At 39.4% G+C, this 13,280-nt stretch overlaps 1 protein-coding gene across 3 annotated transcripts in view; it reads left to right on the forward strand.

The window, feature by feature from the left end:
- Positions 1 to 205: 205 nt before the first annotated feature.
- HBP1 (HMG-box transcription factor 1) overlaps positions 206 to 13,280 on the forward strand; it is a 31,052-nt gene continuing 17,977 nt past the window's right edge. Inside the window, exons 1-3 of one of the 3 annotated variants that reach the window (XM_082661813.1) lie at positions 206 to 282; positions 9,556 to 9,739; positions 11,873 to 12,101. In XM_082661813.1, coding sequence (XP_082517939.1) covers positions 268 to 282; positions 9,556 to 9,739; positions 11,873 to 12,101 — 428 coding nt within the window. In that variant the 5' untranslated portion in view covers positions 206 to 267. Of the gene's footprint in view, positions 283 to 438; positions 444 to 6,260; positions 6,388 to 9,554; positions 9,740 to 11,872; positions 12,102 to 13,280 lie in introns of those variants that run through there. The other 2 variants (XM_082661815.1, XM_082661814.1) reach the window with 2 other exon arrangements.

Consider the following 13,280-nt stretch of genomic DNA (forward strand, 5'->3'; position numbering starts at 1 on the left):
AAAGTTTGGCTCGGGTCCCGGCAGTCTCGGCAGCAATCCAATCCGAAGCGCTCACCCTAGTGATTGACACGCCATCTTCTCCACTAAACACAACACAAAAGTCAATACAAGCCCGCCCCCCGAGACGGAACACGGTATCACCCAATGGGAAAGGGGAAGAATCGAATGGCAGTTCCACAGACCAATAAGAGGGCGAAGGAGCTGGGAGGAGGCTCAACCTCCGGGGGTTTGAGGGGAGGGGGAAGACGAAGCTTGAAAGACTTGGTAATGGCGACGGGTTTGGTAAGTAGGAAAGTTTCGGTTGAGGACTAAGAGTGGCGGCGGGAGCATTAACGTGCGCCGGGGAAGCCGGCGTCAGTCGGAGAGGGGTACACGAGTTGCTGGTGGTGTTGTCGCGGCCAGGGCGGCCCGCGCCGGGGCTGCCCGCACTCCGCGACGGGTTTGTTGTCTTTCTGTTCGGGAAGGGGTGGGGGTGGGGAAGGGAGGGGCAGGATCCCGAGGGTATCGGGCGGCCGGGCGAGCTCGGGTCGGCGCTCCTCTTCCTCACGGCGGGGGCAGTTAACCGTCCGATATCTGCCCGAGGCGAACCCACCGGACCGGCGCTTCCCGCAAGCTCACCTGGGCTTCGCGGCGGCGCGGCCCGTGGGGGTCTCGGGGCGGGGGCTGGGAGGCGTAGGCGAGGACGGTGCTCCGGGCAGGGTGGCGCGGTGGGTGGCCGAGCCGGGTGCGGAGATGGGGCGGGCCTGGGCGGGGGAAGGGGGCCGACGCGGCGCCGGGGCTGCCCCGGAAAGTTTGACTTCAACTCCTCGCGAGTGGGCGGAGGGTCGGAGGTTGGCCCGGGGTGGGCGGCCGGCCGCGGGTGGGGGACTGCCGTGAGGCGCCGCCTCTTTAGGGGCCGAGAGGGGCTCGGGTCGAGCTGGGAAGCTCGCGGAGCCGCTGGGCCCTGGGGCTCATTGTTACGCAGTTCGAATGAATGGGCTCCTTGGCGCCTGCGCGGTGGGGCTGAGCTGAGGGGAAAAACAAGCCTGGAGTCCAGGCTGCGGTCACATGATGGGGGGAGGGGAGGGGAACGCGATGAATGGCGAAAGAGGGTGGGGGATGGACTTGGCGTGAACCGGGAGGCACTGCCTCTGTGTGACCGAGAGCGAGGCTTGGCAGGCGATTCCAGTCTCCGCCTTCCAACCTATACTGCTGCCCCAGGCAGATTAAAACAAAACAAATAATCCAGGCGAAATCGAGAGTCGGGGCCCGGTTTTTGTAGCTTCTTCTAACGCTACACGCAGTCTAGGGGATTTCGCTTTCCGCGGTGCGTTCTACACCATCTAGAGTTCATTCTTTAGGAGTTTTCAGCAAGAATCTTTTGTAAAAGGAGCTGTGGCTGCAGGGAGATACTCAAAGACTCTAGCTCTGGGAGCCAGTGATGCTAAGAAGGGAGGAGGGTAAAAGGGAGTTGTATATATACTGCAAAGTGTTGGCGTCCTACCAACAATTTAGACTAAGTGCTTTAGATTTATTTCCCTTTAACTAGCAATAACAGGTGATTCCCAGCAGTGGTCTTGAAATTAAAGTTACCTTTTGAGAATTAAAATAATTTTAACATTTGTAAATACTTCTCTATTGTTTAACTATTGATAATGATCTACATTTGTGATGTACTTCTAGTTCTTTCCGTCGTTGCTTTTTGTTATTGTTTTTGATATTTTCTGCTTTAGCTTGCTAACGAGAGTGTTAGGGTCAACTGTTGAGTTTCCATGATTAAACTACTTAGTTCTTGCTGAGCAGGTAATTGTTGACAAAGTTTTAAGGAAATTTGAATTATATTCAAAAGAATTAAATACACTCATTAAGTTTTTGAGCTACTTTATACTTTTGAGGAAGCCGTTTAGCCACTTTATAGCAAAGTACTTTAAAACAATAGTTTTTGTTTATTCTAACTTGACTAATATATTATTTACAGAATGAAATTTTGATTTCACTTTGTAGTTTCCATTTTATTTAATTTCATAAGCCCCATTACCTTTTTCAGCCTGGAAAACTCTTCCCCCTTGTTCACTTCTCAAACTTCTACTGCATATGTTATTTTAAAAGTTACCTTCTCCCGGGATTTCCCAAGATTTCCCATGTTTCACAGTGCTTGCTTCTCAGACTTCAAACATGGTACTGTCGCTTTAAGAGTTGTCTCCTCCGCTGTATTTTAATTTCTTTGGACGTTTTCCTCACTATCCAAATGCTCTGTGATGAAGGCTAACCGGCTTTATGAATGAATAAACTGCTAGACCTTGAAGGCCCTTGAGGGAGAATTGCTAGCTGGTCTGCTGTATTTCTGTTTGAAATGAAAATATTAGTACTTTTTTGCCATAAATTATGATAAGTTAGTACCATGTTAATGAGACAATGCCAGGTATTTTACATATATTATCTTTTGAGTATGAAGGCGAACTTTTATCTAGAATGAGAAAATAAATCACAACAAATTTTTTTAAGCTGACAAATACGTTTGTATATCACAAAATTGAGGAAAAGTGATATTCTTTATTAACAATGATATTCTTGTATATTCTTGTTTATGCCTGACCCATCAGTAATAGTCATATACCTTCATATTTTGATCTGCATTTACTTTGGTATTTCATATCATAGTTTACACTGTCCTTTTCTGTAGACAAAATAGAAAAATAATTTTCTTCTATAATATAGTTGATTGAATTTTTAGAAGTTACTGGTAGTAGTTTAGAAAAGCTTCTTCCACAAGTTGTTATACGTAATGTGAAATTTTTTACGGTTACAATCAAGTTTGGGAAAATAAATTTCATGTAAAAATTCTTTCATATATGATTTAAAGATTTTTCATACAGTGAGTCATCTTAAGTACTATGTGAATTGACAGTACTCTTTTTAACAGGTTTGTGGATAGCTTGTAGTGGTGTCTTAGGGGTTTGCTGTTATCTTCATCAATTTCAGTATTTTGTGTCAAGTCAGCACAAAATTAATAAGAGCTTATATAGATGTATTTGGCACTGGGCGACTGATTGGTAGGAGAATGCTTTGGAACCAGGTAAGGGTGTGTGATGTAGCGTCTTATATACTTCCAATAACTATGAAAGGTAGACAGGTGCTGGTCCCATTTAGAAAGAAGAAAACTGAGGCATAGAAGTTCAACTGTTCAGAGTCATATAGATGGTAAGTGATGCTCTACAGTAATATATTTTATGGAAAGAATACCACCCACTGTTGGGGTGTGGATTTTTTTTTTTTTTTTTTAACCTCAGCACTGTGGCAAACTAGAGTTGTAGAAACATTTCTCTGAAATCTTTTGTTTGAAGTTTCATTGGAAATATTCTAAAAGAACTACATTAAGGCTTCGACTGCTTTTGGTGTAGAAAGTTACGTTTAATATAGTTTGTTATGGAGGCTTATTTTAGCTTGGAATTATGTAATCCATTTTAAATACCACTTCAATTCCTCATGTTAGAGTTATAAAGTAATTGCAAATTACTGTCTCTTCACCTTCTCCCCACAAACAGTTTGAGCTTGAGATAGAAGTTCTTCAGGATTAAGGGAGGGCATGTATAAGATCCTTTCCTTGATGTCCATAATGAGGATGGAAAGATAAGGAGTCAGGGAAGAATTGGCACTTGAACGTAGTTGAAATTAGATGTCTAACTTATGTTGGTCTATCCCTTTTGTCCTTCTTCTCAGTTTCTTTTTTTTTTTTTTTTTTTGAAGAGAAAATGGTCCCATTCAGTCATTAGAGCCCTGTTTTTCTCATCCAGAATATTATTATTATATATATATTTTTTCTTGGCTGTGCTGCACGGCATGCGGGATCTTAGTTCCCTGACCCAGGGATCAAACCTGTGCCCCCTGCAGTGGGAGGGCAGAATCTTAACCACTGGGCCTCCAGGGAAGTGCTTCCTCATCCAGAGTAATACTTTGTTCAGAGCTGTTTTGAAGTTTATACAAAATTAAATGAAGTATGTGGAAATGCTTGGCACATAGTAGGTAGACATTTAGTAAAACCTAATTTCCTTCTTTTTCATTCAGTGAGACTTGGCTATTTTTAGGCATCTCTTCCTAAGATTTTGTGGATATTTACTTCTGAAAGTTTGCAAAACAAATGCAGTAGGGCCTTCTCATCCCCACTCAATAAAATAAAAATTTGTAATATTGAACATGACATTTCAAAGTACAACTGCTGGAGAATTTTACTCTTCCTTTTTGAGAATTCACAGATCTAGTGAAGAGTTGACATGTACAGAGTTAACTAAACACAAGATGAGCTATGTCCAGTCCTGTAATACCAAAGTGGTATTCAAAAGCATGAATGAACAATAGCGTTAGCTCTACCAGGAGAAATTTGAAAGAGGAGCTTGTTTATCATAATGAATATCTAAATTGGTGTATGTGGGGCGTTATTTTTGAGTACGGACTCTTCTGGTGTTCCTTTAGGGTATCAGAGGCCTTGTTTCCCCCCAATACTATAATTTGACAGAAAACTGAGAGACAAAAAGCTTACGTTTGTGTATGGGCTTGAATTTTGGTTTCATGTATTTTATTTAATTCTCACAATAGCCCTGTGAGATAAGTAGAGGCACCTTGAGATTAAGCGACCTGCCCCAGGTTACCTGGCTAGCAGGTGAACTTCAAGTCTGTTGACTTGAAGTCTAGGCTCCGTTTACTGTACAGGAGGTTTACAGAAGGAAAACTTCCACTATCTCAAGACCAGACTTTTGATAGTCTTGAGCAATGAGACGTGAAAACACATAGAACTCAAGTTCAACAAATATTTATTTGGTCCCTTTTGGTTTTGCAGTACGCGGGCCTCTCACTGCTGTGGCCTCTCCCGTTGTGGAGCACAGGCTCCGGACGCGCAGGCTCAGCGGCCATGGCTCACGAGCCCACCCGCTCCGCGGCACGTGGGATCCTCCCAGACCAGGGCACGAACCCGCGTCCCCTGCATCGGCAGGCGGACTCCCAACCACTGCGCCACCAGGGAAGCCCTATTTGGTCCCTTTTGTTACTTGCTTTGAAACTAAAATGTTTTTTTCCAACTTCATTTAAAGAGTATTGTGATGAGATGTTGGTAGCTTACTAAGACACAGTGCTGAAGAAATGCTAGAAGTTGCAAGGAGATATGAGTGCAGAGTGAATGGTGACCGGGCACCCGGGACCTGCTGAGGCAGAGAGCGAACCTATCTGGGAAGAATGAGAAAACCAAAGGGCTCTGCAGAGGGAGGGGGAGGACACCACAAACTAACTGCAGCTCTGCTTCCTACCCGTAAGGAGAGCTCTGAGGACAGGTATACATGAATATCGCAACTCTGAATTTCATAATAAAGGGGAAAAGTGAGAAATTTTTCAAGTTTAAGATTACAACTTGGGCTGACTTAGGCCGATCACATCTGTATATGAGGCATGTACAGATGTTGATACGGAGTTTGAGTCACTAAGTCAGGATGATGAATTGTGTTCTCCGTACTTAAGATGTTGAAAAGTTTTCTATGGGAAGGGTTAAAATCTGCCATTTAAACTTAATATTGATTGTTCCAAGAACTTACACAGAATAAGTAGTTTCTCTCATGTTTGGGGCATTACTAAACAAGGAGTCTGCACTGATACTACCAATTACCGTTTCTTTCATGAGGACTTTCTGGCCACAAGGCAGGGCATGCGGGTTCTTCCCGTTGACGGGCCCCCTGCAGTGGAAGCTCAGAGTCTTAACCACTGGACCACCAGGGAAGTCCCTCATGAGAACTCTCAAAGGAGGCTGGGAGCGAGTGGCATAGACAGAAATTGGGAATGTGAATATACTCTACTCTTAATACACTCTCCCTTAAATATTTGTTATAGATGTTCCTGCAGACTCATACCGTGTTTCAGTATGGTTTTTTAAATAGACTCAAAAAAATGTTTAAAGTGTGGTTCTGATCATGTTAGACCTCTGTTCAAAAGTATGCAGTGGTTCCCATTGTCTGCTAGTTGCTAATAATAATACTGGCCAGTCTACATTGAGAATTTGCTCTGTTAGGCACTACTGTAAGCTTTTGACATTTATGAGTTCACTGAGTTTTTACAACAACCTATACAGATGCTTTTATTATTTACATTTTACAAACAAGTCATAAAGATTTTAAATAAATTGTCCAGGGCACATAGCTGGCAAGTAGCAAATATAATATGAACTCAGTAGTCTACTGTCGAAGTCCTTACTTACCCTTGTCTACAAAAAACAAACCAACTAACCAGTTTTCCTAAATTAGGATTGAAGATTCTGATCCCAGTCTGCCTTTCCAGCCTTAGTATTGATGGATGACCAGGAGACACAAAGGCCATCCTGCCTACTGGCTTCTATGTTCTTCTGATTTCATCCAGTCCTTTGCTAACTGTGTGAGTTTGCTCGTGTGAGTTTCTCTCATTGGGAGCCTCCCATCCTTCTTTTTTACCCATTCATAGCCAAGCCCTGGCTTTGTAGAACTATGGTCATTTGCTTATATCTTTCCACTAAAGTGAAGATTCCTTGAGATTCATGATAAGCTGTTCATCGATGCACCTAGTATAGTGCCTTGTACATAATATGTATTAAATAAATGAATATATATACACACACATATATATTTACATAAAAAGGAATGTGGCAGTCATTTTTAGCCTGCTGGTTCTCACAACACACCAGGGGTTCTTTTGAAAGAAAACAAGTAAAAACCAGTGCACCAGGGTTGTACCCCAGACCAAATAAACCACTTGCTTCGGAAGGAAGGTGGGGCCTGGGCATCACTGGTTTGAAGCAGACATGGTTCTGTGTGCCACTAGGGTCGAGAATCTCAGATCAAGCTAAGTTTGCTTGGCTTTTGCAATGAGAAGGTGGAGGCTCAGAATCAGGATTTGGCTACTTACGCTTGAGAAGTCGATTTGTGTTACCATATCTCTTGTAGCCACCAATTTTGTAGGAAATTATTTGTTATACCCTAGCAGATTTGCTGTAACTATATCATAAGACTGTGATTAATCACTACATAATAGCTTGTACCTACTGGAAAAGTGTTCATTTGTTGGGAATGCTTCAAACATCTTTTAGATAAACTGTTATTTGCTTAAAGTAGTGGTATGATCTGTGACTTTTTATTGAGATGTGTTGGATAACTTGTCAGATTTCCCAGGGAGGAAATTACCGAAGCTGAATAGCTAGTTGTCTGGTCTCCTGTTGTTAACTGTTTTCAATAACTATCCTGTTTAGAACATGAAGTGCCCATAGTATGCATAATATTGCCCTATGTCAGTCTAGGGATAAAAAAGTTTTTTTTAAAGTCATTTTACATTTTTTTTTTTTTTACTCACTTTGTTTCATTTCATCCTCACAACTGCTCTAGGAAGAAAAGAGCAGGAGTCATTAGCCCTGTTTTCAGATGGAGATATTGAAGCTCAGTCACTTTAGTTCATAGATTTAGTAAGTGATTAAGCTGGTATCAAACCTGTTTCCTTCCACCTACCCCAGTGCCTTTTTCACTACTCCATACTACATCTCACAGTCGGTATTGTGTAAGGCTCTAAGTGCCCAAGAAATGGGTAATATTTGAGGAGTACAGGCAGAAAGCATCTGAAATAAAATATTAGAAATAAAGTAAGGCAGTGGTCAGTTTGGCTGTATGTGTCAAAAGCCTTAAGATGTTTAATTGCCATCCGACTACTAATCTGTCTCTGGGAATCTAAAGAAATAACCAGATATAAGCAAATACTTAAAAAAAAAGAATGTAAATTCACTGTTATTTAGAAGATTGGAAAAACTGGGAATATGTTTAGCAGTAGGAGGGATAAATAAATTTTGGTACATCCTGATGATGTATATTATTTAACTATTTAAAATAGATCTTTGAAAAAATTAATGACATAGGAAAGTGCTTATGAACTTATGTTAAGGAAAAGGTCTCAACTATTAATATATATAATATGAAGTATGAAGAAAAATAAATGATTTTATTTAGGTAAAACGTAGGTCTGTGCATGAAAAAGAGATTGGATTGTAAGATAGTACATCAAAATGTCACAGTATCTAACTCGGGTTGGTGGGATTAGAAATAATTATTATAGGGGCTCCCCCGGTGGCACAGTGGTTAAGAATCTACCTGCCAATGCAGGGGACACGGGTTCGAGCCCTGGTCCGGGAAGATCCCACATACCACAGAGCAGCTAAGTCCGTGAGCCACAACTACGGAAGCCTGCGTGCCTAGAGCCCGTGCTCTGCAGCAAGCGAAGCCACCGCAATGAGAAGCGCGCTCGCCGCAACTAGAGAAAGCCCACGCTCAGCAACGAAGACCCAACGCGGCCATAAATAAATAAAAAGTAAATTTTTTAGAAGAGAGATAATTATTATATTCCTTTTATTTTTTAAGAAAAGCTTTTTTCATTTTTTTCCACAGTGGTCATATATTTTATAGTCAGGATGACATTTCATGATTTAAAAGTTCATTGGAAAAGCCTTTGTAGAAAAAAATCTGTCAGTGTTTGTTGGTGATTATGACATGACTTAGAAAGCTCTGGTATAAATGTCCTATCACTGCATTTCTGGGCTAGGGTACCTGACTTTTATGGTACTTTTTTTTTTTGGTCACACCACGGGATCTTAGTTTCCTGACCAGGGATCGAACTCAGGCCTCGGCTAACCCCGGTAGTAGTTAGCGCCATATCCAAACCACTTGACTGCCAGGGAGTTCCTGACTTTTGTTGACTTTTAAGAGCAGTATATTTTGTTTTATTTTGAGGAAAAAAACTATATGTTAGAATTTCTTGTGTATTTCATATTAACTCATTAGAACTTCTAAAAAATGAGATTTGGAGTAGTGAGAAATCAGGAAATCTTGCTGCTTCTGTCACCCATGTTAAATAACAGATTTGATCATCGTCCAAAGGCAAGAGTGTAAAAGGTATAACCACATTTTATATTATTAATCTTTGTAAAAATTGTAGCCTATTCAGAAGGTCAGGTATCTTTTTAGTATGGTTAGGTCCCAAATTCTCATTAAGAAAACATTTTTATTTTTATAAGAAGTATAGTATATGGCCATTTTAAGAAACTCTTTTCTATTTTATTTTTTTGTCTTGTTTTGTTTTTTGTGTTTTGTTTTGTTTTGGCCCTGCCACGCGGCTTGAGGGATTTTAGTTCCCTGGCCAGGGATTGAACCCGCGACCGCTGCAGTGGAAGTCCGGAGTCTTAACCACTGGACTGCTGGGGAAGTCCCAAGAAACTTTTAAAAATATTCGTTAGAGACTGTAATTTTAAGTTCGTTAAACTTGTTCACTTTCAGAAGATGAGAAAACAAAATAATGAACACAGTTGATAAATACTAGAGAAATTAAAATAGAATCTTCCAAAAAATGTGCAAAATAGAATAGACCTTCAGTCATCCGTGTCTAAAGGTTTTGAGGGGGATACAGATAGCAATGTGTGATTAAAGATACAACATTGTGATGTCTCTGATTGACTTTATACTTACATTATTTTATACTTACATTATTTCCAAATCACATGACTTGACATTTTTTTCTTATATTATTTTTAAGTCGGAGCACCATAACATGGTGTGGGAAGTGAAGACAAATCAGGTGCCTAATGCAGTACAGAAACTCCTGCTAGTAATGGACAAGAGAGCTTCAGGAATGAATGACTCATTGGAGTTGCTGCAGTGTAATGAAAATTTGCCATCCTCACCTGGATACAACTCTTGTGATGAGCACATGGAGCTTGGTAAACAAAATGAAGTTCTTAGGAATCTCACTGAGATTCAGATTAATTTTCATGTTTAGCTAGCTTTTCCACCTACCTTGAACTGATAAAAAGTATGTCAAGTTTTTGTACATCAGAAGTTTTCAGTGTTCTCTTATTATTGCTTGTGAAGTATTACTTAAAACCAACCTAACTTGGGGCTATTTATGGTTATCATAGAGACTCATTTACAAATTTTCAAACTAAACTGCCTTTGTGGATAAAGATGAGCCTTTGAACACCTTATGAAAACCTTGCTGTGTGGCTTTTCAAAAGATGTTACTTTTGAAATATCCATGTGAGCTCAGCAAATTATGCTGGCCACTATTCACGCCTGGTTTGTTGGTATGATGGGGAAATTACAGTGGACCCTTGAAATTTGAGGATCTGACATTTGTGATTATCACTACTGCTGAGCTACTCCAAAGATATGTGACCTGTAGAAGTGTGTAGGTTTGTTGAGGTATGACTCTGAATCGTATTGCTTTGAGCTCACTGTTGGAGACAGTGAACAGGTGAAGAGTGATCTTGGCTTGCTGCCAACTTTTCATCTTGGCTTTGTTCCCATTTAATATGCATTTCTCTCTGATGTTCCCAAAAACCTGAGATGTGAGTGTCCTCATTTTATAAATGATGAAGTAAAGGAGGTTATATGCTGGAGTCTTCTTTGGAAATTTGGAGATCTTAAAGGTCTTGGGACATAACCTGTTTGAATGCTAAGAGATTGCTGGGCCCGAATATTCATTGAGGAGTGGTTACTATTGAGCAAGAAGCCCCAGTTCAATCAGGTAGTTGATTCCTCCATTGTCACATTTTAGGTTTCAGGAGGAAATCAGGAACCTAGGGCTCAGGGGGTCAAAAACTTGTACCACCCCTCATGACTTCAGTTTAAAAGTAGTTTCCGTAACTTGAAAGACAGAAATGAACCCTTTACAGTAAATAAAGATAGTCAAAGAACAGTGTTGGCAGTGAAGGAAGGGAAACGGCTCCACCACCATGAGAATTACAGAGTGGAATTGTCTTAAGTTGGTGTGATATTTTAGCTGCTCTGTGAAGGGGGGGATACCTTCTAGTCACTTTTATGAATAGGTGTCTTGAATCAGTACTTGTAAGACATTTCTGTTCTAGTGAGCTATTCTGGGATATTCCCCTGAATAGGAATTAGGAGTATGTACTTTTATAGTGACAGTTTAGGAGAACTCTCAAGACTGGAAGAGTTTTTTGACATATATTGAAGAGACCCAGTGGATCTGTAGAGTTTGTAGGTATGTGTTTCAAAGAGGGTTGTTTTGGTGGTGGTTTTTCTTTTTTAAGGCCTGCAAGATGCTTTTTCTCCCCTCCTTTCTTTTTCTTTAATTTTTAATTCAATTTTTTAGAATTCAGTCTATCTTACAGTGTTCATAGCCTTGGCATGTACATGAGTGGTCCTTGGGTACTATTTCTAGTTTTCTTTCTTGGGTAGCTGAGAGTCTGTCATGAACTACCTTTCGGGAACACACTTTCTGGAAAAAAATAAGTAGTAAATATTACTGAGTTCAGACTTTCTCATTAAAAAGAAATAATTTAGCATAGATAAAGTCTAAAAAGTAGTACCTGAAAATATATAATATGATCTAGGTTTCATCTTTGAAAATTGTTGTTTTCATATATTGCAGTAATCTTGTTGAACAGGTTCAAGTGTGTGAACAATAAGTACATCTGTGTACCCATAAAACGCCTTTTTCCTCTAACATGTTAACATAAAAATGTCTCAGTGGTATATGGATTATTCCCAGGTAAGCTATAAAAAACTGGGGGAAAAAGTCAGAAAACACAAACAGAACAGTTGGTGAACAGTTGTGGTAGTTACATGGTTTGAGTAGTGAAGTCATTAATCCATTTACATTTGCTAGGTTTACTTTTCTGTCAGACTCTGTTGGCCCTTAAATGTATAAGATGTCATTTTTTTTTTTCAGTTGAAACTTGTTTTCATTCAAGAAAACATTTAGAATTTACACGTTTCCTCTCACAAAATTAATTAGCTAAATTTGAGGACCTGTCTTCCAGGTGTGATTGTAGAATTGTTCCCTGTATTAGTAATTTCCTTCTTATAATTTCGAGTGTGCTTATTTGCAGATGATCTTCCTGAACTTCAGGCTGTTCAGAGTGATCCTACTCAATCTGCCATATACCAGCTAAGTTCAGATGTGTCACATCAAGAATATCCAAGACCATCTTGGAACCAAAATACCTCAGAAATATCAGAAAACACTTACCGTGAAAATGAGGTGGATTGGCTAACAGAATTAGCAAATATCGCCACCAGTCCACAAAGTCCACTTATGCAGTGCTCATTTTACAACAGGTGGGAACATTGGCTGTATTTTAATTGAAAACTTTTATCATGACAAAATGCTTTTTTTTCTAGAGTTAAAAGTAATCTTGACCATCTCATGAGTGGTTTATCAAAGTCATTAGAATTAAGCTCTTTGTCTTAAAATAATCAAAGAGCTGTTTCACCCAATGTCATGATTTCATATTTTGAGAATTAGATAAAAGTGATAAGAGAACAGCAGAGTCAAAAATATTTGTAAATGGTTTAAAGTCATCAAAAAAATACATCAGACCAAGAATACTTTTATTATATATTTCTACTTAGATGAAAATTATATATGTCTAAGGAATCATAATTAAAATAGACATATTTTAAACTTTTATCAACCTTGAGTTTGGTTCCTTTTGGTCTAGGTTTATTTTTTTCCACAGTGTATGTGGCCTTATGTTATTTATGTTTGCTAATATTAAAATGTTGAACTTACAAAAGTAGACTCCCATTGGTAGAAACCACTGTTTCATATAACCAGACCAGAGTTTAAGAAAATGAATTAATGGTGCTATGAAATTATGGAAGCTTCCAACTAATATTCCTAGAGATACCTAAATGGATAATATTTTATTAATTATACCCCAAATTATAAAATTGGCTATGTAAAAAGACATAGATAAATATGATTGTTTGTAGGGAAGAGAAAAAAATACCCAGGTTTGCACTCATGTGAGTGGGTAGACCAGAGTCCATAATAGGTGATGTAGGAATAACTGAATTTTGGTAGTGTTCCTAAGTTAGTATAGTTCTTTGCTAAAGAATAAACTTGTTAGGTGTGAAGCCCAGCAAGTTACGCTGTTTTTCTTCTATTCAGCAAGGTCATTGGTTTTGATTAGAGCAAATTCAATTTAATTAACTTCAGTTTAATCCATGAAGAGTTCCACAAGAATGAAAAGTTGCCTTTCAAAGTATTACTTCCTTTATTGTCCCAGTTTTCATTGTAATCTTAATAGTCAAAAAGTGAAAAATTGCTTTACAATTAAAAAAAAAAACTCTGATTTTACTATTGGACTTTCTTTTTTCCCCGATTTTAGTTTAGAGAGAGTACTTTTCATTTTTCACAGTAAGCTCATGAGGATTAATAATTTAGTTCATGGAAAGTTGAGTAAAACCCTCAGAAGAAAATTAATGTTAAAAAAAAAAAAAAGTAAAGGAGTA

The sequence above is a fragment of the Grampus griseus genome (assembly GCF_964374135.1).
Source record: "Grampus griseus genome assembly, chromosome: 9".
In the NCBI taxonomy this organism is placed as follows: domain Eukaryota; kingdom Metazoa; phylum Chordata; class Mammalia; order Artiodactyla; family Delphinidae; genus Grampus; species Grampus griseus.